Below are 25893 nucleotides of genomic sequence, written 5' to 3'. Positions count from 1 at the left end.
CACAAATTCTCCAAAGTATGCTGAAACATGGTGAAAGGAATGCAGACTAAAAGTGTTACGTTTGTTCGCAGAGTCACAGAGGTTTGGAGATGTAACCATGACATCTTCTGGCATGAAAACCCAGTTCGGTGGCATCCCTGTTAAGTGATTAATACATTGTTCCTAATGTTTATATTTGATTTTTATTTCCAATTTTATTTCCTTAGGAAAAACTGGTCGAGCCTGACATAGATGTTTGGAAGGTTCTTTTAAGCTCATCTCCATCCAGGTAAGATCCTTAACGTAAAGATATCAATATCCTCTTGCTCCTCCCTTCTCCCAAAACATCTGCATATTACATAGACCTCTCCTGAGATAGTGAACATGGTGCATTGTGGTCTAGCTTGGGTACAAACAGCTTTTGTTCATCATGCCTTATAAGGTGCTGTTTGAACTCAAGCTAGACCACAATGCATCATGTTTATTTAACTCAGAAAAGAACTATGAGTGAGAGGGCAATCCCTTCTGATACTAACAAATCATCCCTCCCCTTCCCAAAACTTTAACATTTCAATTAATAGGGCACTCCCTACTAATACAAACAAATCATCCCTATGCTCCCCTCCCCAAAACATATGCACATTACAATTAAGAGGGGCACTCCATACTAATACAACAAATCATCCCTACCCTCCCCTCCCCAAAACATATGCACATTACAATTAAGAGGGGCACTTCCTACTAATACAAACAATTTATCCCTACCCTCCCGTCCCCAAAACATATGCACATTACAATTAAAAGAGGGGCACTTCCTACTAATACCAATAAATAATCCCTTCCCAGACCCCCTTGGATATTACCGTGCATTACAAACGATTTTCATTATTATTCCTATTTCTACAGAGGTTCCCTAGAGTTTCTGTCAGTTTACCTTCAGCTTTGCCCATTACCCGAGAGTTTCCAGCCAGCAAGCTCCCTTGTTTTAGCCTCGTCATCTGAACGAGGCTCCTTTCCCTTTCGTCGACATCTTCTGGACTGGCTGCTTCCGTTATCAGAAGCAGGAGAGGGAGGCAAATCAACGCCTGTTCTTCTCACTCCAATGTCCTCAATAAGGTGAGACACTGTATTTAACGAGTGAACATTGATAAAGAGGTTTTGACCATCACGTGATGGCAGCCATGACAGGAGGCAGTGCAACATAATCTTTTTGCCCTTAGAAGCTGAATTCTTTCTCGTGTAAATTAGATTAGACCAGATCCAATTGTTCCTGCCTCCTGTCATGGCTGCCATCACGTGATGGTGCAAAGCCTCTTTAGCCAGGTATTTTAATAGCACTTTAAAGTGTCTTCCCCCATCCCCACAGAACGAAGATGGTGTATTTATTAATTTCATTTCATACTTCCTTAAGGCACGAAGGCTCTTGGGATTCCTTGGGGTTTGTTATGACTTCCAATCTGTCCTGAAAAGCGATCCAACTTCTCTTATCTGCATTATTAAACTGTATTAAAGCATCCTTCATGATAGGCCATCTACTTATATGTTTCTCGTTTTAGATTCTTCAGCACGAAGATTATGGCAGAAATCATAGCATCATTGTGCTTGCGAGTCCCGAGCTCCGCTTTGTTCACCGCAAAGCAGGCAAAGAGGTAAGAGTCAAAAGCTGATATCAAAACATTTAAAAAGCCTTTGCATTGCTTGCCATTTTATTTTTCTTTGGATTCCTGACTAGACCTATTTAGCTTGGGCATCAATATTCACTAGCTCACTGTATGTGACTGCAGAGTCTGAAGCCTCCAAGAGAAGCGTGCATTGTAAAAAATAAAGGGGGGGGGGGGGGAGACTTATCTCGGAAATCAGTCAGGAAATTCGATAGAAATCACTGGGAAACTTAAGTAAAAAATCAAGACTTACCTTGACCTCATTTGGATCGACTTTCTTTCACCTTAGATGGAGTGTTAGTGATAGTCCCTTTTTTGTTTGGTAAATACCGCTGTGTTTTATGACTGAAGACTCATCTGTTCAGGCTAAGCCTTGTTTAAGAGCAAATCATTTACAAACGTCAACTGTAAAGAATGGCAGCTTGAACAATACCGATGTTTTGAAATCTAACGTATTTTAATTATAACTGTGAATCGCTGACTTAAAAACAAACTAACCTGTCCAAGTGAATCCGTTTTCTTTAAAAACATTGGTATGTATCAAATGAGAAACTGGTGCATTGAGAGGGATGGCAAGGGGTAGCCTCCTCTACAGGCATCTCTCTTAATTGCCTTTCTTCGGCACTTAGAAACCCTGTGTGATGAAGGAGAGAGGGTCACACACCACAGGTAGCCCGCCAAAGAAGCAGTTAAAAAAGGCTCCGGAGGATGCATGGTGCCGGAGGGGTTGGGGTTACGATTTGACTAGGATAATAAATGGGCAGCAAACTACAAGCAATATTTTTTTAAATATTCCTACTGTCCTTTATTTATCATCATCTTTCCATTTATCTGTTTCCTAGATCTGGCGCCCCTTACAGTGGCTATCCTTTTCAGAAGGAGTTGTACGATTTGGAAAAACTTTTTATTGAGTCATCCTTTGATGAAGTAAGAAAATATTATTTCAATTTAAATAAGGAACTTACAGTACTGACACGAACACAGTACAGGATAAATGCTTCCAAAACGCTTTCGTTTTTTCGTCTTTTCGTCCATTGTTTCGTTCTTTCGTTTATGCTTCGTAATGCTCGTTCTTTGCTTCGTTCTAATTTTGTTTATTCCTTCGTTCTTTCGTTTTCTCACAGTACTGACACGAACACGGTACAGAATAAATGTTTCCAAAACGCTTCCTTCGTTCTTTCGCTCATTGCTTCCTTCTTTCGCTCATTCTTTCGTTCATGCTTCGTCATGCTCGTTCATTGCTTCGTTCTTTCGTTCGTTCATTCCTTCGTTCTTTCTTTTTTCCCTTCCTTTTTTTCACTTCCTTCCTTCCTTCATTGCTAATTCCTTCCCTACCTCCGTATTTTCGTTTCATTATTTGTTTTTCCTCTCTTTTTTTCTCATTCTCATCTATCCATCCGTTCTTCATTTTTTTGTCTTACCAACTTTTATTTTTCGTTTTTGCAGGACAAAATCAACAAGCACTACCTGGAACAAGATCCCCAGAACCATCTTTCTTACGCTCCCCGTGAAGCTTCAAGTAACAGCATCCCAAAGCTACATTCCCTTCTTCTAAACAGACTCACACTTCTTGCTGATAGTCTAACAGAGTTTTTTGATTCAGAGACGCAGTCTATTGGATCTTCTTCAAAGGATCACTTTGATCTCTTAACGAGACGTCTTTGGAGTTACGCGCGCTATTGCACGCTGGTATGGCACGTGGTATCTTGTCTGTTGCAAAGCAATGTGATTGGTTCAAGTGAACTTAGAAATATTGATGCTGTCAAGAAAACTGGGGTATGGCTGAATCTTAAAGTACATAACTATAGTACTAGTGGCCGTAACGTGATCGTAAGAGATCGATAATAATAATAATAATATTATACCTTATACCTCCTTACCTATCCATATCTACCTATCCGTATCTTACCAAACCACTCGCACCTTTCCTTGATTAAAAGAGCCATCCACCCACCATTCCACCTTCTTCTATACCCAATCACTTACCGACCCTACCAACTTAGATTCTTAGCTACTTAACTGACTAACTCAAATTGCATTTAATGCCTAATTGCTTTCGTACCTGTGTAGGTAACCTCCCTCCCGCTTGCCGATGGCATGCCTGGCTCCCTCGTACTGGTCTGCATGTCTCCTTACTTTTTGCCTGTCTGCTTGCCTCCCTCATGCCTCCTTCCCGCTACCCTGTTTCCTTCCTCCTGCCTCCCTTCTGCTCACCTGCTTCCTTGCTGTCTCCCTCCTGCTTGCCTACATATCTCCCTTACCACCTGCCTGCCTGCATACCTCCCTTCTGCCTCCCTCCTGTCTCCCTCCCTCCTGCCTCCCTCTTGCTCTCCTCCATACCAGTCCCGTTTCAACTGCCTGCCTACCTAAATATTTGCGCACTTCACTGCAAACCAACCAGAATGTACATTAACTAATAACTATCTTTTCAGTTGTTTTTGAAAAGACTCGATAGTTCTATTAGCGAGAGGTTTCTATCAAGTGAGTTAGATGTCACATCCAAGGCTGAGATTATGACAAACATCCTTCAAGAACTACAAGAAATGCTTACAGTGACGCTAGTAAGTCCGTAGTTAAATACTCGAATATAAATAATATATAGAGCTGTTATCAATGGTTGTCTGTCGTAACAATGAAATGGCTTCCCATAAGAATGGTTTTTGTATGATTGGGAGGCGCGCGTTATCGATTTCAAGAAGTATACATAATGTTTATATCTGTCGTAACAATGAAATGGCTTCCCTTAAGAATGGTTTTTGTTTTTTGTTGACTGTTAACACGGAATTTACTTTTAATTCAATTTTAGATATTTATAATGACAGTTTTTTTGCTTTATTAATTCTTAGCTGTAAATATGTATATAATGATTTTGATTTTGTAAAGCGCCTGTGTACATATCCAGATGGAACACGCGCTATATAAATACATTATTATAATTATTGTATGATTGGGAGGCGCGCGGTATTGATTACTAAGAAGGATTCAGAATGGTTATGTCTGTCGTAACAATGAAATGGCTTCCCATAAGAAAGGGTTTGGTATGATTGGGAGGCGCGCGATATTGATTACAAGAACATTAAATTGGCCTCCTTGGCATATTTTCGTGCAATACATCCAATCGAAACACTTGGATATACGTTTACGTTAAGATGTAAGTTATGACAAGAATATTGTGACAATGTTTATTGCTCACGAAATCTGCTCAACGCTATGCACTCTTTGTTTTTAAAGGCAAATCCCGCCAAGATGGTTCCTATATTGAAGAAACTAATGCCATCCAACTTTGTAGACGATTTAATAAAGATCTATCATGGCAGGGTGAGTCAATTTAATAACGGCCGTGCCGGGTGCTCGGGGATCTGGGGCGGGGCGGAACTATGACGTCATTCAAGAGGAAACGTCACCATCGATCTATACTGTGATGTAAACACGTTGGGAGCTGTAGAGCACGAGAGAAGCAAGCCTAGGAGCACGAGACGTAGATTCTAGAGTGTTTATATCACAGTACAAAGACATAAGCAGGCGTTTTATATTGCTTTTATAAAATTTGTGAACGATTTTGCGCGAGCGTGTCTATCTCCTCAGCCAAACAGCACGCGGCTTATATTTCGAATATTTTATAAAGACTAGTACAGATGCATTTGTATTTCAAGTGGGGCCAGTCTTTACTTGGTAGCACGAGACTTGACGTCACAGATAGTAGTTTCCTGAACCAAACGGCTGGTGGAATGTCTTCGGATGAAGATGGCTTTGATGATTTTGAAATGGAAGTATCATCCAATGACCTGGACTCCACGGCCATGATAACAGCTGTTCCCCAGGCAACCAATTCCACTGCCAGGAACGGTAAGTCAAAGAATTCATGGATATCTGAAAAATTACTTTTTTTGCTCAGATGGATTTTTTTTTTTGAATACCGTAGACTGAGGTTGCTCGACTTTTCTTGTAATTTTATTTTAATTTGTAACCTATACTAGCGGCTGGAAAGCTGCAGAGGTGTGCTACAAGTGAAGCTTCCTACACAGACATTCTTAGGGTCGTCACGTAACGTTTCCCTCCCCACGTGAGAAGCTTTGCGTGACTTTAAGGACGTTTATGTAGGAGGCTACTACGAGTAAGGCGTTGCTGTATCTTGTGTCACAAAGGTGTTGTGAGCAAAAATGTGAAACAAATATTACAAAACTGTTTTAAACAGCTGCGGTGCCAAGTAATCGGACTAGTCCATCGGTCACCGCAAATTTTTGTTTGGATGCAGAGCTTTTCACAGGACAACTAAAACAACGCACACACAGAACCCAGCCAAAAATCTTTTCAAGACATTCAAAGTGGCAGGTATGCCATAACTGACGCATGCCATTTACAGTTATTTCATAAGGTTGGTAAAGGTGTTTTTTGCATGTTGCATGCTGCATACTACGTGTTGCATGCTGCATGTTGCGTGTTGCATGCTGCATGTTGCGTGTTGCATGCCGCATGTTGCATACTGCTTGTTGCGTGTTGCATGCTGCATGTTGCTTACTGAGCTTGAAATTTATTATGGCCATATGTAAATAATGCCAGCAAAGATTAAGCCAGAAAAACTTGCTGACAAAGTTTATAAAAATGCTGTTTTTTTAATTAGAATTTTTGACCTCTCGCTGATTAAATTCAGTTCGCCCATGGTGTAGTTCGGGCTTGATATGCAACAAGCAACGAAATCTTCACCAACCTATTGTCGAAACATCTGTGTACTTCGTGTAGTCATCTGAGTACTAACTTGTGATAATGAGTGTAGCCTCTAATGAGTTGTGCATTCTATTTTTCATAGCATATGGTACACTTCGTAAGGTGGTTGCCATGTTTCTCTCTTCCTGGAGCTCTCTTGAGGTAGAAAGTGGTTTGTCAATCGTCCGGCAAAGCATTATGGGTCTACTACAATCTGAGGTATTGATATTAGAGTAAAAGACTGGGGCGAGTTGTGAATTTTAATCTTATTAGGAAAAAAACTTTTGTCATTCATTTGAGAAAGCATCTCAAGATCTAGAATTATTGGCTTTCAAAAGTGTCGAAAATTTACGAAGAATGTATGATTACAGTGGATAAATATACCATTTTCGATTTTCAAATTACCGCTATGTTCCTTGATTACAGACTCATTTGCTCAGGGTTAGCCTCGTACCAGTGACAGTGTCTAAATATTCACAAATATCAAAGGTAAAGTGAAGAATGCACAGCTTCAACAATACAAACACTTTGAAACTTGATGGACCTTGACTGGAACACGTGAATATTCTGCACAAAATCGAGGCTTACCCTGTGTAAATGAGTCTGTAATCAAAGAACACAGCGGTAATTTGATAATTTGGAGCTCGAAAATGGTCTATTTGACTAGGTCGGTGAAATAAATGGAGGAGAGGGTAGTTTAAATACGAATCGCAGGATTTGTAATAGTCTTTTTTTATATTACACTAAAATTTATTAGTCTGATATTTGATACTATCAAACGTCGAACTTCACATGAGCCGAACCTAATATCATCAAAAAATACCGCCCTGTTATCCATTGCTTCAATAAGCCTTTTCATAGTTTAAGAATCGATTCCACTGCTCATGCGATTTTATCCCGAATTTCTCACCTTTTGTTTAATTAAGAACAAAAGAAGGTTTAGACAAAAGAAGGTGAGAATTTCGGGATAAAATCGCATGCGCAGTGAAATCGATTCTTAGGCTATGAAAAGGCTTATTAGGTTCGGCTCATGTGAAGTTTGACGTTTGACCTGAGCCTAAGTAATGTATAGTTACATATGATTTTTTTTTTCAGGACTTCAATGTCAAGCAAGACTCTGATCTTCAAATGGTTTGTCCCTTTCAGTCTCATTTTCCTTTTTCTTACCTCCCTCCTCTTCAACTTTGTCTTGTCTTTCGCTTTCTTTTTTTCACGTTGGAGCTCTTTTCTTGCCCACCCAAATGAGTAACGAAATCGAATCTGACACATAAATGAGATATTTCACAGCCACCAGTAGTCACCATGCAGAGGTAAAATAGACCTCCTCGGCTCGGCGTAATGTTGTCCCATTTCAGGCCACGTGTCATTCCCTTGAGAATAATATTCTTTGTTTGAGTTGTATCCATATTCATGTGTTTTCTCATGTGCAACCGAACACAAACCTTAAACAAAGAAATGATGCTCAAGGGAATGACACTTGGTCTAAAATGGGGAAACATTACGTCAGAGGCGAGGAGGTCTATTAATAAGTGTTTTTAACGGCTGTTTTTGAGAGGGAAATTCCCTAGAATTGTTTGCTAATGCCCACTCACAAACATCTCTTCATCTGGCTTTATTTCTAATCAAATTATTTTGACTTGAATGAACAAAAATAAGAACAAGAATTATACAATTTTAGCTGAATGTCATCCAATTTCTATTATATACTTTTTTACTCTCATTTTTCTTTCAGTATTTTACAGTCAGTAGCTCCTTAGCTGAAGATGGAAGCCGATTAGAGGAATCTGATCTGGAGATAATCATGGATTTGTTCAGGTGGGTTGTTTGTGCAATAGATCTTTTCACCTTGGGGGTAATGTGTCATGCAATCCCTAGAGTATCATATCTTTGTTTGACGTTTGCGCATGAGAAGACACAATATAGATACCACTCAAACAAAGATGAGAATGACACGTGGTCTGAAATGAGAAAGAGTTATATATATATATTGTCATTTATTTATATATTGTTATATATTTACATACGGTACAACAATTAAAATTGTCTGGTTGGAGGAGCCAAGATCATGATTTATCTTTGGTTTTTTTTTACTAGCCAAAAACGTCAACGAATATTTGAGGGCTGGCTCAACTGCATCTCTGAAAGTTCAAACGTATTTAATGAATACATATTTTCCATTATTGTTTTGTTTGTTTAGACAAGTAATGGCCATACATCGCAAGGACCAGAGTGTCTGTCATCAGGCATTACGACTCTTACAAGATCTGGCTCCAAGGTTCAAAGAGTCCAACGGCGAAACAAGGAGAGTAGCTGCACACATGATAAGGGCCTTCTGGTATGGATATCTGTTGAACATTATTCGATTGAATGAAATAAAGAAAGAAAGTAGAGTGATGAACGCACGGACGGACGGACGGACGGACAGACAGACAGACGAAGGAACGAAGTATAGAGTAGAGTAGAGTAGAGTAGTAGAGTAGTAGAGTAGTAGAGTTGTAGGGTAGTAGAGAAGACGAAGGAGCGAAGGAACGAAGGAATTATGAAAGAAGAAATAAAAGAAGGAGAGAGGAAGAAAAGGAGGGTGAGAATAGAAAAAGAAAGGAAGAAGCAAAGAATTAGGTGGAAGGTAGGGAGAAAGAAAAGTATGAAAAGAAAGAGGTAGCGAAGGAGGAAGAAGTTAGTAATCAAGAATATCCTGCCCACGCGATTAAAGCGGGCGGGATCATCTTCGCGACGTCAAAATAATGGTAGGTTTTGAAAGTAATGCTTTCATGACTTTGTTTGAAGGTCACGTGCGTATGTATTGTCATGGAAACGCCTTTTTTTGCCATGCACTTAAACCTACTTTGTCGTCGTGTGAACAATCCGCCAGGTTATTGAGTATATATACAAAATAGGCCGCGAGTAATACTGGGTCATCAGAATATTTTTTTTAAAATTTTATTTCACAGGACATTGAGGGAAAGTTATGCGTCTCCTCTCAGGCGTATATTGACTACGTGTATGCAGGCATATTTGAAGGTAAGGAAATACAGACAGACAGACAGAAACAGACAGACAGACAGAAACAGACAGACAGACAAAATTATGGGATATCCTCCGATATTTTTTTCAGAAAGCCCTAGTGATAGCTCGAAAAAAATTACGGATCAGATCCCATAATTTTTTGATATACCTTTGATATATTTGTATATATGTACAAAAGGGTCAAAGTTTATGCAAACCTCAGTATATATTTAACAATTATTCGCCGAAGGCGAAGTGAATATCGGAGAATATTTACCGAGACGCGAGTCTTCGAGCGGCGAGGTAAATATTCTCCGACATTCACTGAGGCCAAGGCAAATGATTGATTTAGTATAAATACGCAGGTGATTCTTTCAAAAAAAAAAAAAAAAAAAAAAAAAAAAGATAAAAGACATTTTTTTCCGGTAACAGCAACAAAGCGGCTGGCCGCCATTTTGGATTATCGCTTGAGATGATTATCGTGTGATAGTGTGAGTTTCTCGACCAATCAGCGCGCGAGATTTAAGACTGAATTAGAATTTTTGAAAGATTAGAGGTTTAAGATCTTTATGTCGGATAAAAATCTTCAAGATATTTCTTTTTTAAGATGTAGTTCTTTGATTGACGGTCGTTGAAATGCTAGTCGGTAAACGAGAAATCAAACTTCTCGGGTCGCACTTCAATGATAAATCAGTAAAAAATAAAATAAATATTTAATAAATAAACGAGTCGTTCTAACGATTTCGCACTATACAAGGACACTTTTTCGCTCACACTCTTAAGCTACATAACATTCAGTGTTCCGAGCGCACAATTAACTAATTTCCTCAAGTATTCGGTGATATGTCTGCCCTCTTATTTAGGCCTCGTGAGTCCACAACATTTTGACGGCTAGATGACGAAAAACGTGGTAAATAAGAGGACATACCACGGTAAAATTGGAAAGCATTTTACCACAAAAAAATTTAAAATGTTACTACAAAAACAAGGGTAAAATTTGAAAGAAAAACGGGGTTTCAAGCGCGCGCGTCATTTGCTGATGTAATTTATCGGTATGTCCTCCTATTTCCCACGGCTCTAGACCAATCAGAAAGCACGAAAATTCACAATTGTTGTAAAACATACGGTGATTTTTTACGGAGAGAGAAAAACCCGAGACCATGGAGAAAACCCAAACCCTATTTAGCAATTTATGCAAATTGGCTTTTTTTAAATGAGATTTTTAAAAAATCAACTGCAAAATATAAATATGTTATGGCAAGCTGCCATAAGGCTTATATAATGTCCCATTGGAGATCTTAAATGATATAGAGAGCAGGGTTACTTTTTTATACGTGAATATTATAATGACGGTTGAACTTTCAATTTTCAAGAATTTGTTGAACTTTTTATGCCTGATCAAGATTCAATTTTCCTTGGGTTGTGCAATGTTACTCGGGGTGTTCGCAGCATCGGGTGCAACAACCACCTCCGGTAGAATGGATCGTCTTAGTCTGTTGTCTACAATAAAATAGATTGCTGGAAGGAGACTGAAACTTAAATAACAAGTAGAATTTGTCCATAATCTAGAACACTCGAATTTTACATTGTGCTGATCAGAAGACAAAATGGCTGATGATACCCCATAAGGTATCCAGAGTACGACGTAACATAGCGATAAAGCGATGACACCCTTGGTAAAACTGATTTGTGCTGCTGCTTGTACTGCACCAAACATGGCATTGATCTCTTGTCGGTGCTTGCGAATGTGACTCGCAGCCATTAATAAAGATGTAACGGTTACTGTACAACAGACAGTTATCCATATCGATATGATGGTTATTCTCATCGGATAATAGTTGTCAATGTTTCTGTCTTCTAAACGAGATGAATAAACGTTTGTACATTGGTTTGGCCAAGTAACTATGAATACAACTACTACTGTAATGGAGCACAACCAAACCAAACAAATGGCAAAAATAGACCTCTTCAAATCTAGAGTTCGTTGGTGAGCAAACTTTGTTAAAGCTTGGTACCTGTCGATTCCTATCACAAGCAGCGTGCCTAGGCTTACAAAATTAAACAGACAGATCAGAAAGAACCGAGCTGAACGATACTGATATAGAAAGCCAGAGCACTTCAGGTAATCCTGATAGTTTGCTACGAGAACAGCATGTAATGGTAAACTAACCAATAAAGCAGCGACGTTAGTCATAGCTAAATTGAGAATCAACAGTTTATCAGGTGTCTTACTCTTCTTCCACTCCTTGTAGTCAGCATAGAGTAATAGAATATTACCAATGACCCCTAGCACACAGATGACCGAGATGTAAGCCAGATGAACGGCTGTTCCTGGACAAGTCTGTACAGGACTACACGAACCAGATGATGAATTACACCTGGACTCGTTCAAGAGGGCGATGGAGGAAAAGTTGGTCATGTCGTTAGACAGCATTCCGTAAAATTTAGGAAAAGTGATTGAGAGAGAATTCAAAAAATGACTCAAATGTTAGTAAATTCTCGCTATTCTTCCTACTGCTACCTTTATACACGCTGTTTTTAGTCGTCTTCGCTCAGTGAGTAATGAGCGGTTTTGCTCCCTTGTTGGCTCGTATAAAAAATACCCAGTTTCTTTCATAACACAACAAAGCACATTCTGCAATAATTGTTTTTTTTTGATATTTTTCACCAAATTTTTTAAAAACGTTTTAATTGATGGTTTTGTTAAAGCTAAAGTTCAATTAAAAGACAAGAAGAGTATTATCTCGGATCTTAAAGTGCCTCAGACACCTAACTCTAAATGTTCAGCATTAATTGTAAATGATGTAAAAAGAGGAATAGTAAAATATTTTTATATGGTTTGAGTGATGCATCTTGGAGATATTAAGGTTTATTCTCCCAATATGTTAATGATGTGACGTCAAAACTTAGGTGTCATAGGCACTTTAAAAGCTATAATCAACTAGAGTTTTCCGATTTAGCGGCTTTTTAAAAAAATGATACCAAACACCCCTTTTGTTTTATTTGTTTCGCTAAAATTGAATCTAAAAAGCATATATTCAACTAGAGTTTTCCGATTTAGCGGCCTTTTAAAAAATATTACCAAACACCTTTTGTTTTTTATAGCTAATTAAGCAATGGTCAATGCTTAGCATGCGTAAATCTATTGATGTGCACGCGGATAGTTGGGAGAGCACGAATGATAGCTTAATGGTAGCTACGCCTCGTGCAACTCTAGCTACCATAGTGCTCTCCCAACAAGCAAACTTGAGCTCAAACAAATCAATAGTTATATTTTACCTTTAAATGCACAGAAAGGTATACCAGTTAGTAGTCTTTTTAGTTTTATCTGAATGCTTGCAATTTTCACCGAATTTTTACCAAATTGACATCACCAGCGTGCGCCATACGAGTGCTCCATGCATTTTTTCTTCATAGGTGGTGAACCAATCAGAGCGCGCGTTATATCTTAGTTATGTTACAAAATTTAATCTAAAAAGCATATTGTTATGCAGTTTACTGCGGTTTTCCATATTCTGCGAACTCGGCAGTTGCAAGCTGCACGCTAAAATTTGTTTTCTCGCTGCCGTCAATCAAAATTAATCCGTCTGTACCTTTTATGAATATGCACTTGCGACGCAAAATTTGTGCAAGTGCCGCCATTGCAAAATACTAACATTAGAGACCTTTAGCAAGACGTTCTTGCTAGGTACCGCCAAACTCAAACTGCAGTTCGACGTCGGGCGTTTTCCTTCAAACTTTCGACATTTAGCAAGGCGTCATAACGAAGTTGTTGCTGAAAGAGCCGCCATATTAAATTTCATCGATGCCTAGTGCTTAAGGTGGCTCGACTGGGTTTTGTTTGTGGCGTACCTTCGAAGTTTGGAGGATTAATGCGTCGCTGCCAATAAGTTAATTTCAAATAAATTATTATGACATGTCTAGAGATAGATTCAAGTTTTACATGATATAAAATTTATCATGATCGGAGTTACCATAGCAATACAGTGACGTCATGTCATTTTTTTATACATTCCATTTTTGGCGAAATCAGACGTTTGTATTAAAAATTGTTTAACAGAACTTAAAGTTCATATGTTTGTCTTCAAGTTAACGAAGTTTCGAAGATTTGTATGGAAGCGTTTCGAAATAATTGCCGTCGGAACTTTTGGGCAACAGAAATGTAAACAATCCAAAGCAATAAGTTCATGTGACCGAAACCTTTCCTTTTTGGACTTGGGAAAAGCTATTTTTGGGGTCATAGTGTTGTGTTACTATTCCACTAGTCCTTCTGAGAAATGGAAAGAAATCGCGTAATTCGATTTCGAGAAATATGATTTCAAGCCTAGTTAGTAAAGTTGTGCCTTTTGATATCTTGTCAAAAATTTCACTTGTCTTTACTAAAAACAGTCAAACTCAATAATCCGATGATGAATTTTTTTTAAACTTCCAAGTCAGTTACTTTAGATAACGCATTTATATACCCTAAAGTTTCAAGTTCATTGAAATAATTTAAAACCGTCAAATAATATTCTCAATTCCATAAACATTTGTATCCTAATTCTAAATATGCAACCGCTTTCTTCACTCGCACTTTGTTTATATCGTTACGCCTTTCTATTGTCCAGAATATTTCCAAAGTCGTGCATTCCAACACCTCACACTTTACATTCGAAGCCTGATTGCTTTCCGAAACCCTACCGACTATGATAATTTGTGATTGCAAATTCTATGAGCTAGCAAATAACAAAGAAAAACACTTGTCACACGACTATCTTGTACTCTCGTTAAACTTTATTTAGTAAAATATTTGTTTGTCTTTAGAATGGTATAGTATCAAGTATATATGAAATTGCAATCATAAATTATCATAGTCGGTTAATTTCATATATACTTGATACTATACCATTCTAAAGACAAACAAATATTTTATTAAATAAAGTTTAACGAGAGTACAAGATAGTCGTGTGACAAGTGTTTTTCTTTGTTATTTGCTAGCTCATAGAATTTGCAATCACAAATTATCATAGTCGGTAGGGTTTCGGAAAGCAATCAGGCTTCGAATGTAAAGTGTGAGGTGTTGGAATGCACGACTTTGGAAATATTCTGGACAATAGAAAGGCGTAACGATATAAACAAAGTGCGAGTGAAGAAAGCGGTTGCATATTTAGAATTAGGATACAAATGTTTATGGAATTGAGAATATTATTTGACGGTTTTAAATTATTTCAATGAACTTGAAACTTTAGGGTATATAAATGCGTTATCTAAAGTAACTGACTTGGAAGTTTAAAAAAAATTCATCATCGGATTATTGAGTTTGACTGTTTTTAGTAAAGACAAGTGAAATTTTTGACAAGATATCAAAAGGCACAACTTTACTAACTAGGCTTGAAATCATATTTCTCGAAATCGAATTACGCGATTTCTTTCCATTTCTCAGAAGGACTAGTGGAATAGTAACACAACACTATGACCCCCAAAAAAGCTTTTCCCATGTCCAGAAAGGAAAGGTTTCGGTCACATGAACTAATTGCTTTGGATTGTTTACATTTTTGTTGCCCAAAAGTTCCGACGGCAATTATTTCGAAACGCTTCCATACAAATCTTCGAAACTTCGTTAACTTGAAGACAAACATATGAACTTTAAGTTCTGTTAAACAGTTTTTAAAACAAACGTCTGATTTCGCCAAAAATGGAATGTATAAAAAAATGACATGACGTCACTGTATTGCTATAGTAACTCCGATCATGATAAATTTTATATCATGTAAAACTTGAATCTATCTCTAGACATGTCATAATAATTTATTTGAACTTAACTTATTGGCAGCGACCCATTTCCCCTTCAAACTTCGAAGGTACGCCACAAACAAAACCCAGTCGAGCCACCTTAAGTCTCCGTGTTTGCGGGCGTTTTTCGGGGCCTGATTCCGGTCGCCGACTGTGACATCATTGAAGGCATTTGATTGCATTTGTTATACCTAGTAATACTTAATGCTGACCATTATGAGAAAACAAATTTGCCGAACAAATTTCATGTAAACCAAGTCTGGCATTACGTTTTTACATATTTTATAGTAATATATTATTTTATCAGCAAAATCTTTCTCTTTTACTTTTTTTAAAGGTTGACCCAGAGGGTCTATGGTCCAGTGTGGAACAAACAAAGAAGCACTAAAAATGGTAAAATATAGAATACAGCTTCCCAACCCTCATGACCGGACACCTCTCTTGACATCTTAAGAAAGTCCCTTTTCTCATTCGGTAAAAACCACTGTACTTTATGACTGAAGACTCGTCTGCACAGGCTTAGCCTCGTTTTAAGAACGTTATTTGTAAAAGTCAACTGCATGTAATGGAAAGAATGTGCAAGTTGAACGATACCATTGTTTTGAAACTAAGGCCCCATTTACACGAAGCCGGATATTTTTTATCCGGGTAAAAAAATGCGCGTATACATGCGGCTTCGTGTAAACGCTCATCGTTTTCGACCGTTTACACGAAAACGCTCCATCGACTCGAAAACGCTCATAGGAGCTAAATGAGCATGCGCATAGTTCTTGAGCCTGCGATCTCTTTTGTTTAGTGACGTTAGAGTTTACGAAAATATCCGGCTTCGTGTAAACGGGGCCTAAATCTCACGGTATCTGTGAATAGCTGGCTTATAGACGAGGCTAAGCCTGTGCAAATGAGTCTGTGGTCTTATAAAACAGCGGTATGCATCGGATGCGAAACTGTTGTATACTGTTGCTACAAAGATTTACGAAGTCAAAATATTCTTTTTAAACAGATCCTTCATCCTTTTCTCTGAGACACGAGTTCCCAAGACTGCTCCTCGATGACAGTCATGCAGTGCGCATGTGCATCGCGCATGCTCTTGGAAGTCTGTTTATGACCACTTCATCAACCAATGAAAAGATCCCTTTGCCAAAACCAATGCAGTATACAACTTTTGAACAAGTGGCCAAAGTACTCGCCCAGTTGCTTATTTTGCCGGTGAGTATTTTTGACTGTCCTCTTTCTATTAGTCTCGTTAATGATGAGTTTATTACCATATTTAACAATTATTCGCCGAAGGCGAGGTGAATATCGGGTATTTACTGAGACGCGAGTCATCGAGCGGCGAGGTAAATATTCTCCGATATTCACTGAGGCTGAGGTAAATAATTGTTTTAGTATAAATACACAGGGGATTCTTTCAAAAAAGAAAAAAAAAAGATAAAAGACATTTTTTCCCGGTAACAGCAACAAAGCGGCTGGCCGCCATTTTGGATTATAGCTGGAGGTGGTTATCGTGCGCGAGATTTTCAATAATCACCTGTGTATTTTTACTAAATACAAATAAAATACAGCGAGGAAAACAGACTATGTAGAATTAAGACTAGAAAAATAAGTAAAAGCTACACAGAATAGCTGATAGCTAATCTAGCTGAGTAGCTAATATTGAAATTAAACATGAAATTGGCTGATGGTAAATGAGTTGCACACAGTTACAAGTCAAAAATAATATCCAAATTGATAACATGTCCGTAAGCAGTTCTCCAGAATTTTATTTTTCTTGTATTTATAGGAAAGACCCAGTGAGGTATTCCGGGAAGATGAAAGTGTGAATCGTTCAGTGTCTATGTTAGCTGCTCTAAAACACATTTGTATTGCGAGCCCCATCTGCGAGAAGAAAGCTGTTGCCTTGGTGTTCCAGGCGTTGAAAAAAAACCTCTTAGACCAAGATTGTGTCATTAAGGTGACATTGTGATCCTCCTCTCTCTTTCTTATCCTCTCCTTTCTATTCTTTCAATTCACGGTTCCGACTCCCTTAGTTACCGTTGCTATGTCCCATAAGCTTAAAAAATTATCTGGGCCGGGTTGTTCAAAGCTGGATTTGCGCTAATCCAGGATTAACTCGTTAGGACTTATTAAGAGTTAACCCAGGATTAGCACTAATCGGGCGTTGAACAACTGGGCCTAGATCGCGGAAAATGGATTATAAATTCTTTCAATAGTTTACTGTCCTGAATAGAAAAATAGAAATAGAATAGAAAATGGCCTCGTAATCCTTGTAGTACTCTTTAAAGACAGATGCTGTGTAATTGTTTGTGGGACAAGATTTTAATTCTACTGGGAAAACTGCTGCAAAGGTGATTGGTTCGCTACTGTCTGAGTCAGAACCAAGAATAGAATAGTTTTACCCGCGGGAATTGAATTCTTTCTCATGTAGGACGATTGTATTGTTCCTGCTCTCCAACATGGCTGCTGTCATGTAAAAAAATGTAAAATTTTCGATGCCCTGAAACAACCTTTGGACTTTTCAAAGCCAGGGCATGGCTACTTACAAATAGAATTGGAATTTAACTTGTTATGTTTTACAGAGGGACAAAACTTTGGAGAAAACTCCCGAATCACATGTATTGTAAAATCCACGAATAGAACTTGAGACGCTAGAGGCGAGAGGCATCCGCTGCGCTACCCTTGATTCCCTTATGGGATCGCGCAAAAACTTTATCTTAACATAACTTTGACATTATTTTCAGGTCCTGGCTCAGTTATCTAAGAAACTGGGCTTCCATTCCAGTTCATCGTACATGAAGTTTCACCTGCCGTTTGTTATTGATAACTGGTTTAATCATGGCTTCAAGGTCACAGAATTTCCACACCGAATTCTTGGATTCAAATCTTCAGCCGAATTTTTAAAGTAAGTAAGACTACAACTCCCAGAGGTCCATGCGGGCACTCCATCTTTCTTGCGTCACTACTCAATGTTATTATAGTACAACAAAGTAAGCAGCCCTTCATTGCGTGCTTCTAGATTTGCTCACTTCTATTGTCCTAATTCACTATGACGTCACATCAAAACAATCTTCAACAATCTATTGTTTAAACGTAAGGGATCATGGTCGTCGGACGGGGTCAAATCAACGCAAATTCACCGAAAATTGTTCTAAAAACCGTATCAATCCACGAAGAGAAGTAGAATAGCCAGTAAACGCTCAGAATATTTTTTAGTACATATTAACACATAATATATTTGAAAACCAGGCCATTTTAGATTAAACTATTTCGCTAGGAGCAAATTTCGTTGAATTTTCTATTGGATTTGGCGATTCTATCCCCCACATAAACAAGCAGTGACGTCATAGTGAAATAGGGCAATTGGACGTCATTTCGGTATTGTGAAATTTTTAGTAACTTATTTGCAAGTTTTTATGTTTTTGGAAAAACTACGTGTTTGACGTCAAAGCCCGCCCCCATATTGGTGTAAATTTGATAATAACTTTGTCATTAGTTTCTTTTGTTAGGTACACCAATATGGCTGCCACCTCTATTGTCAGACTTATATTATGGAAATTAATATCCCATAATGTGGTGCCGGACATATCCCTATATAGTAACACTGGCGAAGCATCTACCAATAATATTCTGTTCTATCTTCCAATTAGATGTCACTATGATGTTATTTTGCCTCAAATCATCTCCCGGCCAAACCAACTCGAGGCATCTATGGGACAGTTCACAGGGGCCATCAGCCCTGGTGGTGGTGAATGTAAAGACTATATTTTACACAGCTTTTGCTCCATTGTATCGTGTTTACTGCCATGGTTCGCGGTACAAAGCAGAAAAGAAGATGGAAGTAGCCAAGAAAACAGTGAAACGCAAAAACAGCTTTTGAAAGAGAGAGAGACAAGGAGAACAGAAGCGAACAAAAGCTACGAGTATCTCAAGCAGACCCTCACTCCACAGGTAACCTAACATTATTGCCATTGATTGTCAGGTCATGATGCTTCGGGCAGGAATAAGAAACGTATGCGCATGCGCCAAATTGTCTAAGAAACATAGGGGCTTGAAAACTTTCCAATTAGCACGAAAATTGGTCGAGGTTTTTAGGGAAAAAATTTTAGTACAAATATTACGGAAGTTCTACATACGATGAACAAGAATTGAACTTAAACTATTGCACTTTTGTAGCATTTTAAAATTTTTTGAAGCCATTTTCTTTTCTTTTTTCAACATTTTTGTACTTCTTCAGGTAGTGGACAAGACAATGGCATCAAGGTTTGACGAGGTTGTGTTGAATCTGTTGCTACGAATACACGAACCATCAAACGAGGGATCAGATCTTGCTGCATTTTCAAGGTAAGTGTCACCTTCACCCTCGTTTTACAAGACACGCTACGTGCTTGAGCGACACTAGAGAAAAACGTTTGCGCATGCGTGCATTTCAGCAGGTTTTCTAAGAATTTTGAAGAGTTTGAGTGAGAAAATAAATGTTTGTTTTCTCAAAGTATAAGAAAACGTTCGAGATTATACTTTTGTCAGATCAAGATACTGTCTTAACAAACACAATGTGAAAGAATTAGCCTTAAGTTTCAAGCATGGACACTAAGTTTTGGCATTTTGTGAAGTCCAATTTATCAGGCATGTTTGAAACTTATGTTTTGACTAATTTGCCTACGGATTCAGAGTATGCGCAGACGTTTTTCACTCGTGTCAGCTTGGGTATAATAATTTCATATTTTAGACCACGTGTCATCCCCTAGAGAATCATTTCTTTGTTTCATCTCATGTGTCTTCTCATGCACAACCGTTAAACAAACAAAAATACTCTAGGGAATGACACGTTGTCTGAAATAGGAAATTTTTATACCCAAGCTTAAGAGGTTTATTTTTTTATTTTCAAATATTTTGTTGGATTTAGCGTCTCTTGATTATGTGATTGGTGCAGTAGTGAGAGTCCTAGAGCTAGAAGGGTGCGCTCGCGTCCTTTTTGGCGCCAAAGTTTCCGCCAAACCACAGGCACCCCACCAATATATCTTGAATCTGTTTCAAGACTTGGGGTATGTTTTATCTGACAGTTATTACTGAGGTAGTATTTACTATGGTTGTTTCGTTTGTTAGAGAGGAAGACCCAGAGCCTAATCTTCCATATTTCACGTCAGAAGCCATTAAAGCATCGTTGGATTATCTGACTATGTGTTCTAAAGGAGACACTTTGGTTTCTGTTCTCTGTAAAAACAAGGTCAGTTGTTAAATAAAAATAAATAGTTAAATAGTTTATTTCTTTACTATTTCTTTTATTATTTCTTTATTATTTTTATTTTATTTTTGTAGCGGTTTATTTATCTATATTCCTTTATTATTTCTTTATATCTTTATATTTAATTGCTTGTATAGTATCATTATAATTTTATTTATTTATTCGTTCGCGCATTCGTATGCGGATTTATCCATTCGATTGTGTTTCGTTCGTTTAGCCAGTCGTTCATTGATCTGTTTGAAGGCTGAATCGTTTGTTTGTTCGTTGCTCGTTCATTCATTCATTCATTTTTTTCTTTTGCCCAGATGGGCTGCAGAATTTGGTTTAAGAATTAACCAAGAACTTTTTCCCCCGGTAGGAATGAAAAAGATAGATAATTATTTTCCCCACAGGATAATATTCAAAAGATTCTACTGGCCTTGAATCAGCGTATCTTTGATACCCACCTGGTGTACGAAAAGAGGAGGCTGTTGATGATGTACCGGCTGTTCGTGTTACTGGTGTTGAGAGAGCTCAGTGGTGGACTGGGGAATACCTGGGCTTTTTTTATCAGGGACGTGATATATTCACTCAGGTAATCATTAATCATCATCATTATCATCACCATCACAACCATATATCAACACCAATATCACCATCATTGCCATTTTCACCGTCATCACCATTATCATTGTCACCATTATCATTATCGTCGTTATCGTCATCACCATTATCATTATCACCCTTATCATCATCACCATTATTATTATCACCGTTATCGTCATCACCATTATCATTATCACCGTTATCATCATCAGCATCATCATTATCACCGTTATCATCATCACCATTATCATTATCACCTTTATTGTCATCACCATTATCATTATCACCGTTATCGTCATCAGCATCATCACCATCGTCATCACCATGGTCACCATTATCATCATCATCATTGCCATTATCATCACCATCATTGCCATTATCATCACCATCATTGCCATCATCAGCTACCTTGGTATTTGGCTAGTGGGTGGAATGCGGAGTAAGTCTCGGTGCCAAGTACGATAGCTATGGATTTCCCTGGCATGTTTGAATTCGCCAATGAGGTATTCAGGGGCTAGGCTATGAATTCATTTAAAGACTATGATCGACTTCAAATAGTCTCGTCGCTTCTGCAGGTTAGGCCAAACACTTTAATGTTATTTTCTCTGCTTGGCAGGAGAATTATCTCGGCAGCAGAGGAGGACAGTCTTGACCATCGTAGACATTGTACAGGACTTGTTATGGACACAGATTTATTTACTCCGTGTTGCAATCTACTGTACCATGTCTGTCAGGCAGCTGTGCAGTGCTGTAGTGAGGTAAGTACTGATGTGCCATACACTTTAATTGCGTGTGACTGAAAATCTTAGGCATTGATGAGACGTACCGTGCCTTGAGTATTTTTATTTGACAAGCAGTGATCCTAGGGGCCGTGATTGTCTAATTGTGGTCAGTCCGTACGGTGACAGTGTCTTGATTCTTTAAAAGAGGCTAATAGCAGGGCCGTATCCACCGGTACGGTTGGTCCGGTTTCAACCGAACCAACTTTCGGAGGAAAAAATTTTTTTTTAATTTAAGAAAAATGAAAAAAAAAAAAAAAAAGAGAAAAAGAGAAAAATTATTGAAAAACATATTTTTAAAAATGATTAAAACGAGAACGAGAACGAGTCAAGAAAAAGTACCGAAAACCGAACCAATCGAAAGTTGGTGGCTACGGCCCTGAATAGTTACTATGCAATAAAACTATAAATGAGGATTAATGAGTTTTTTGGCAGTCCTCTTCGTCCACTGAAACCAGTGACAGTGTCTTGATTTTTTAAAGGAATATAATAGTTACTATGCAATAAAACTATAAATGAGGATTAATGATTTTTTTGGCAGTCGTTCTTCGTCCACTGAAGCCAGTTGGAATTTAGAATAACTAGAGAAAACCCCGTGACCCCTTTGTTGTGTTTTTATCACAAGGAGTTGGATAACCACCTCCATGTCATAGTCAGTATGTTGGTACCCTATGCCAAAAGACAAGACGGCAAAGCACAAGAGGTTAGTAAGCGAGTGATTGCGAACCGAGCATGTCAAGACGGTCATTATGCTGATGACTGAAGGAGGTGTTTATGATATGGATTATGATGATGAGGATGGATGGTGATGATGATAATGGTAGTGAGGATGATGATGATGGTAATGATGGTGATGATGATGATGGTGGTGATGATGATGGCGATGTGGGTGATGGTGATGATGGTGATGGTTGCTTTTGAAGACCACAGACTCATTTGCACAGGCTTAGCCTCGTTTATAAGTCAGCTATTCACAGATACCATTAAAAGCCCGTGGGATTTCAAAACATTGGTATCGTTCAAGCTGCACATTCTTTACATTACAGTTGACTTTTTGCACACAATTTTCTTTTAAGCGAGGCTAAGCCTGTGCATATGAGTCCAGTCATAAAGCAAAACGATATTTACCGACTGGACTATTATAGCATTGCTCGTTTTGATTCCCATACCAGAATCCATTCATAAAGCATTTGATTCAAACAAGCGAGCTGACTGTGGTGCTTTCACCGTACAATCCTTTCCCATCCCTTTAGTTACAGTCTTTTGCTCAATTATTACAGGCTCTAGGACTGCTCTCCTTCCTCATCATAGAGAGCAGCTCTTCTCTTGACGAATCCATCGCTCAGCTCGATCCATTCCCAGATCTCCCTCAGTTCCAGGAAATTAGCGACGCGCACAAATCTCTTATGGAAGGAAAAAGGACGTCACTGGCTCAGGTAAATCACGTGATATGACCGCACATGGTAGTTGTGTAATCAGATACATCAACAGTCAATGGACTTCTTCGACAATGCTGTATGGCGGCCATTTTGCCAGGGGGCAAAACAAAACAAAGACGGAAAATATATAGAGTTTCGTGTGTTTGTCTTTCTTTTCTGGGTTAAGATGATCGATGTGCCGTCTTAATTCATCTTTTGCTGTATTCTCTTGTGGTGAGCTGTTAATATCAATCGACGTTATTACTGTAGCAAAGCTTTATTTTTCCCCTGGATGCCCCATAGTACCTTGCGATCCAAGATGGCCGCCGAATATGATGTTACAAAAATAATCAGCGCGAGCTATATTTAGCCTAGAGTTAGCCATCTGATGGAACCAAACTCTTCTGAAGTCAGGAGGAGGATGAAAAAACTGGACTCGATCTTGAGGGTTTTTTTTCACAGGAAATAAGCCACTTTGTGTCGATAAACACTCCACCACTGAGTCGACTGGAAGGACTAAAGCACTTGAAGAAGAGACTAGTTAACGAGAAGCACGAGCTGTATCGGCTACTAGAGGAGAATAAAGGTACGGAAAGAGATAAGGGAAACCCGGGACCACGAAGAAGTGGGGTGGGGGCTAGTTGTGGGGAGTAACCATCCGCTAAAGTTTCAAATCTCAGCCCCACTATTTCGTCTCCTTCCCCTGCAGGGTAATTGAGCAAGGCAAAAACTCCTGCTAAGGAGACCACTCAGAACTTTTAAGGGTGCTCCGTATGGACGGACCTCTATCACATGAGGCCATGTTTATTCTTATGAGAATAATAATATTTGTTTAACCCGCATAAATTTATTCTCAAGTAATTAAATGCGATTTTACTGGTGGAATCTATTGTTTAAACCACCATGGCTGCCAAGTGAAAATGGCCCATTCCTATGAAGCTGTGCACTCGATCCTTATATATTTGTTAGCGTGAATACTAAATGTATAACTAGTTTTAATGTACTGGTAGAGTTCAATGCACGAGCATTTGTCTGTTGAAGGGTTGCGTAGCGGTAAAAAACGTAGCTTTTCACTGTGGCCAAGGTGACCAAGGTGAGTTCTTCGGGTCAAAACGTAGTCTTGATTCCTGCGGACGCCACATGTGATAAGAATTTGTTCCATGTGCTGTGTGCTTCAAACATTAAATGAAATGGCATATTCTTGGGGTACATGTAGCGTCATAGCAGTCATGTTGGTTAACGATAACAAAGCATATCTCATTAGCTTCTCTCGGTTTCGAGTCATGTGGTTGCGCCCCAATACATGAATCACGATGTAAAATAAATATAGATTAAAAGATATATTCCATGTTTTCGTTTTTGGCATAAGCTAGAAAGCCAGGGGGATAAACTTTCGTTGTATTTTAGATGTCGCAAGTTCTTTGGGAAATCCCGTTCCCGATCTTGTGCACGAACTCTTGCATCTATCAACCTCGTTAAGCTCAGTCGTTACCAGCACCGCTCAAGATGTAAAGGCCGAGATAGCAAACTGTCTTGCGGAGATTGGTGCTGTAGATTTATCGACTGTGGCTCTGACTGGCCGTCAAAAGCAAGGTAGGTATTTAAGATGTTACCCATACAACTAAATTTTTTATTCGTAATTCTCTTTGGTTTTTTTGTTTGGGTAAACGTGAATCCAAGTAGTATAGGGAATGGGGGTTCCAGCGCAATCTCAACACGGGGTAAGACCCGCGTCAAAAATCCACCTACGGACGACCCCCACTCCAAGTGTGGTTGAGGGCAACAGCGCACTTAAATATGTTAGTCTATATATGGAGTGCGAAGAATGTAAGAGAACTTTTAAGAAAGAAGCGGATTTGAAAAAGCATTTGAAAATGAAGACGAAGTGTATGAGCAGTTATGATTGTGGATGTGGTAAGAAGTTTGAGACTAAGGTTAAATTGTTTTGGCATTGTCAGGACTGTGAGTACGACTACGACGACCTAAAAAGTGCTTGGTATTAGGTATAAAATATTTCCTATTATATAGATGGAATCCCAAAGCAACTTCAGCACGGTGTCAATACCCGGTAACGGTGAGATTGACGTTAGACAGTTTTGGCGTCAGTCAGAAAGGAAGGTTAAAAGGACTCTCCGAAAAGGTATAGAAGAATTAGGAGCCCTGAAAGCGAGCATAATGGTAGAAGTAAGTTTGTCAAAAGACGAGGTAATGACGACAGCAATGTTGCGATCAAAGTCGTTAGTGATATTAGAATCCACGAATCTGGATAGGTCACTCAGTGAAGCCTTAGAAACAATAATGGAGTCGCTGTCTAACTACACGAAAGAAGGATCGGGTTGGACAGTAGAGGAGGTTGAAGGAATAGAGATAAGTATAGCCAGGTACGTACCCATACGAGGGGGGAGTTACGTACCGCTACCAACGTGGGTAGAAAGGAAGAAGGCTATTGTAAACGTGAAGAATGAAGACAATCGATGCTTTATGTGGGCAATCAGGTCTGCACTGTATCCAGCAGAGAAGGATCCCTGTAGGACAAGTAAGTATCCCACGGACGATTTAGAGTGGGATGGTGTGGAATTTCCCATGCAGTTGATAGACATCCCCATATTTGAGGAAATAAACGATCTAGCAATTAACGTTTACGGAGTCAGAGAGCAGACGATAGTACCGTTAGTTCTGTCAAAAAGTAAAGGAGAGCGCGTACATTTATTCTACCACGGCGGACACTACTCATGGGTTAAACACATTAG

General features: G+C 38.8%; 2 protein-coding genes across 2 annotated transcripts in view; both read left to right on the top strand.

Moving 5' to 3' along the window:
• Positions 1-15510, top strand: part of LOC116305824 (serine-protein kinase ATM) — a 36867-nt gene extending 21357 nt beyond the window's left edge. The window contains exons 14-27 of the mRNA XM_089038136.1: positions 207-268; positions 886-1095; positions 1536-1628; positions 2483-2567; positions 3087-3416; positions 4073-4201; positions 4872-4958; positions 5294-5486; positions 6448-6563; positions 7440-7475; positions 8077-8159; positions 8542-8679; positions 9296-9365; positions 15460-15510. Coding sequence (XP_088894262.1) covers positions 207-268; positions 886-1095; positions 1536-1628; positions 2483-2567; positions 3087-3416; positions 4073-4201; positions 4872-4958; positions 5294-5486; positions 6448-6563; positions 7440-7475; positions 8077-8159; positions 8542-8679; positions 9296-9365; positions 15460-15510 — 1683 coding nt within the window. The remainder of the gene's footprint in view (positions 1-206; positions 269-885; positions 1096-1535; positions 1629-2482; positions 2568-3086; positions 3417-4072; positions 4202-4871; positions 4959-5293; positions 5487-6447; positions 6564-7439; positions 7476-8076; positions 8160-8541; positions 8680-9295; positions 9366-15459) is intronic.
• Positions 15511-16122: 612 nt separating this feature from the next.
• LOC116305822 (serine-protein kinase ATM) overlaps positions 16123-25893 on the top strand; it is a 30977-nt gene continuing 21206 nt past the window's right edge. Inside the window, exons 1-12 of the mRNA XM_089038135.1 lie at positions 16123-16328; positions 16903-17073; positions 17861-18021; positions 18767-19067; positions 19354-19460; positions 20223-20343; positions 20754-20935; positions 21563-21704; positions 22351-22428; positions 23006-23161; positions 23606-23729; positions 24551-24736. Coding sequence (XP_088894261.1) covers positions 16191-16328; positions 16903-17073; positions 17861-18021; positions 18767-19067; positions 19354-19460; positions 20223-20343; positions 20754-20935; positions 21563-21704; positions 22351-22428; positions 23006-23161; positions 23606-23729; positions 24551-24736 — 1867 coding nt within the window. The 5' untranslated portion in view covers positions 16123-16190. The remainder of the gene's footprint in view (positions 16329-16902; positions 17074-17860; positions 18022-18766; positions 19068-19353; positions 19461-20222; positions 20344-20753; positions 20936-21562; positions 21705-22350; positions 22429-23005; positions 23162-23605; positions 23730-24550; positions 24737-25893) is intronic.

The sequence above is a fragment of the Actinia tenebrosa genome, unplaced genomic scaffold (genome assembly GCF_029948245.1).
Source record: "Actinia tenebrosa isolate PJP-AT-01 unplaced genomic scaffold, QUT_ActTen_1.0 PGA_scaffold5__44_contigs__length_20552954, whole genome shotgun sequence".
NCBI classification, from domain to species: domain Eukaryota; kingdom Metazoa; phylum Cnidaria; class Anthozoa; order Actiniaria; family Actiniidae; genus Actinia; species Actinia tenebrosa.
The sequence above is the reverse complement of the archived record's forward strand: the minus strand, read 5'-3'. Positions and strand labels throughout refer to the sequence as shown.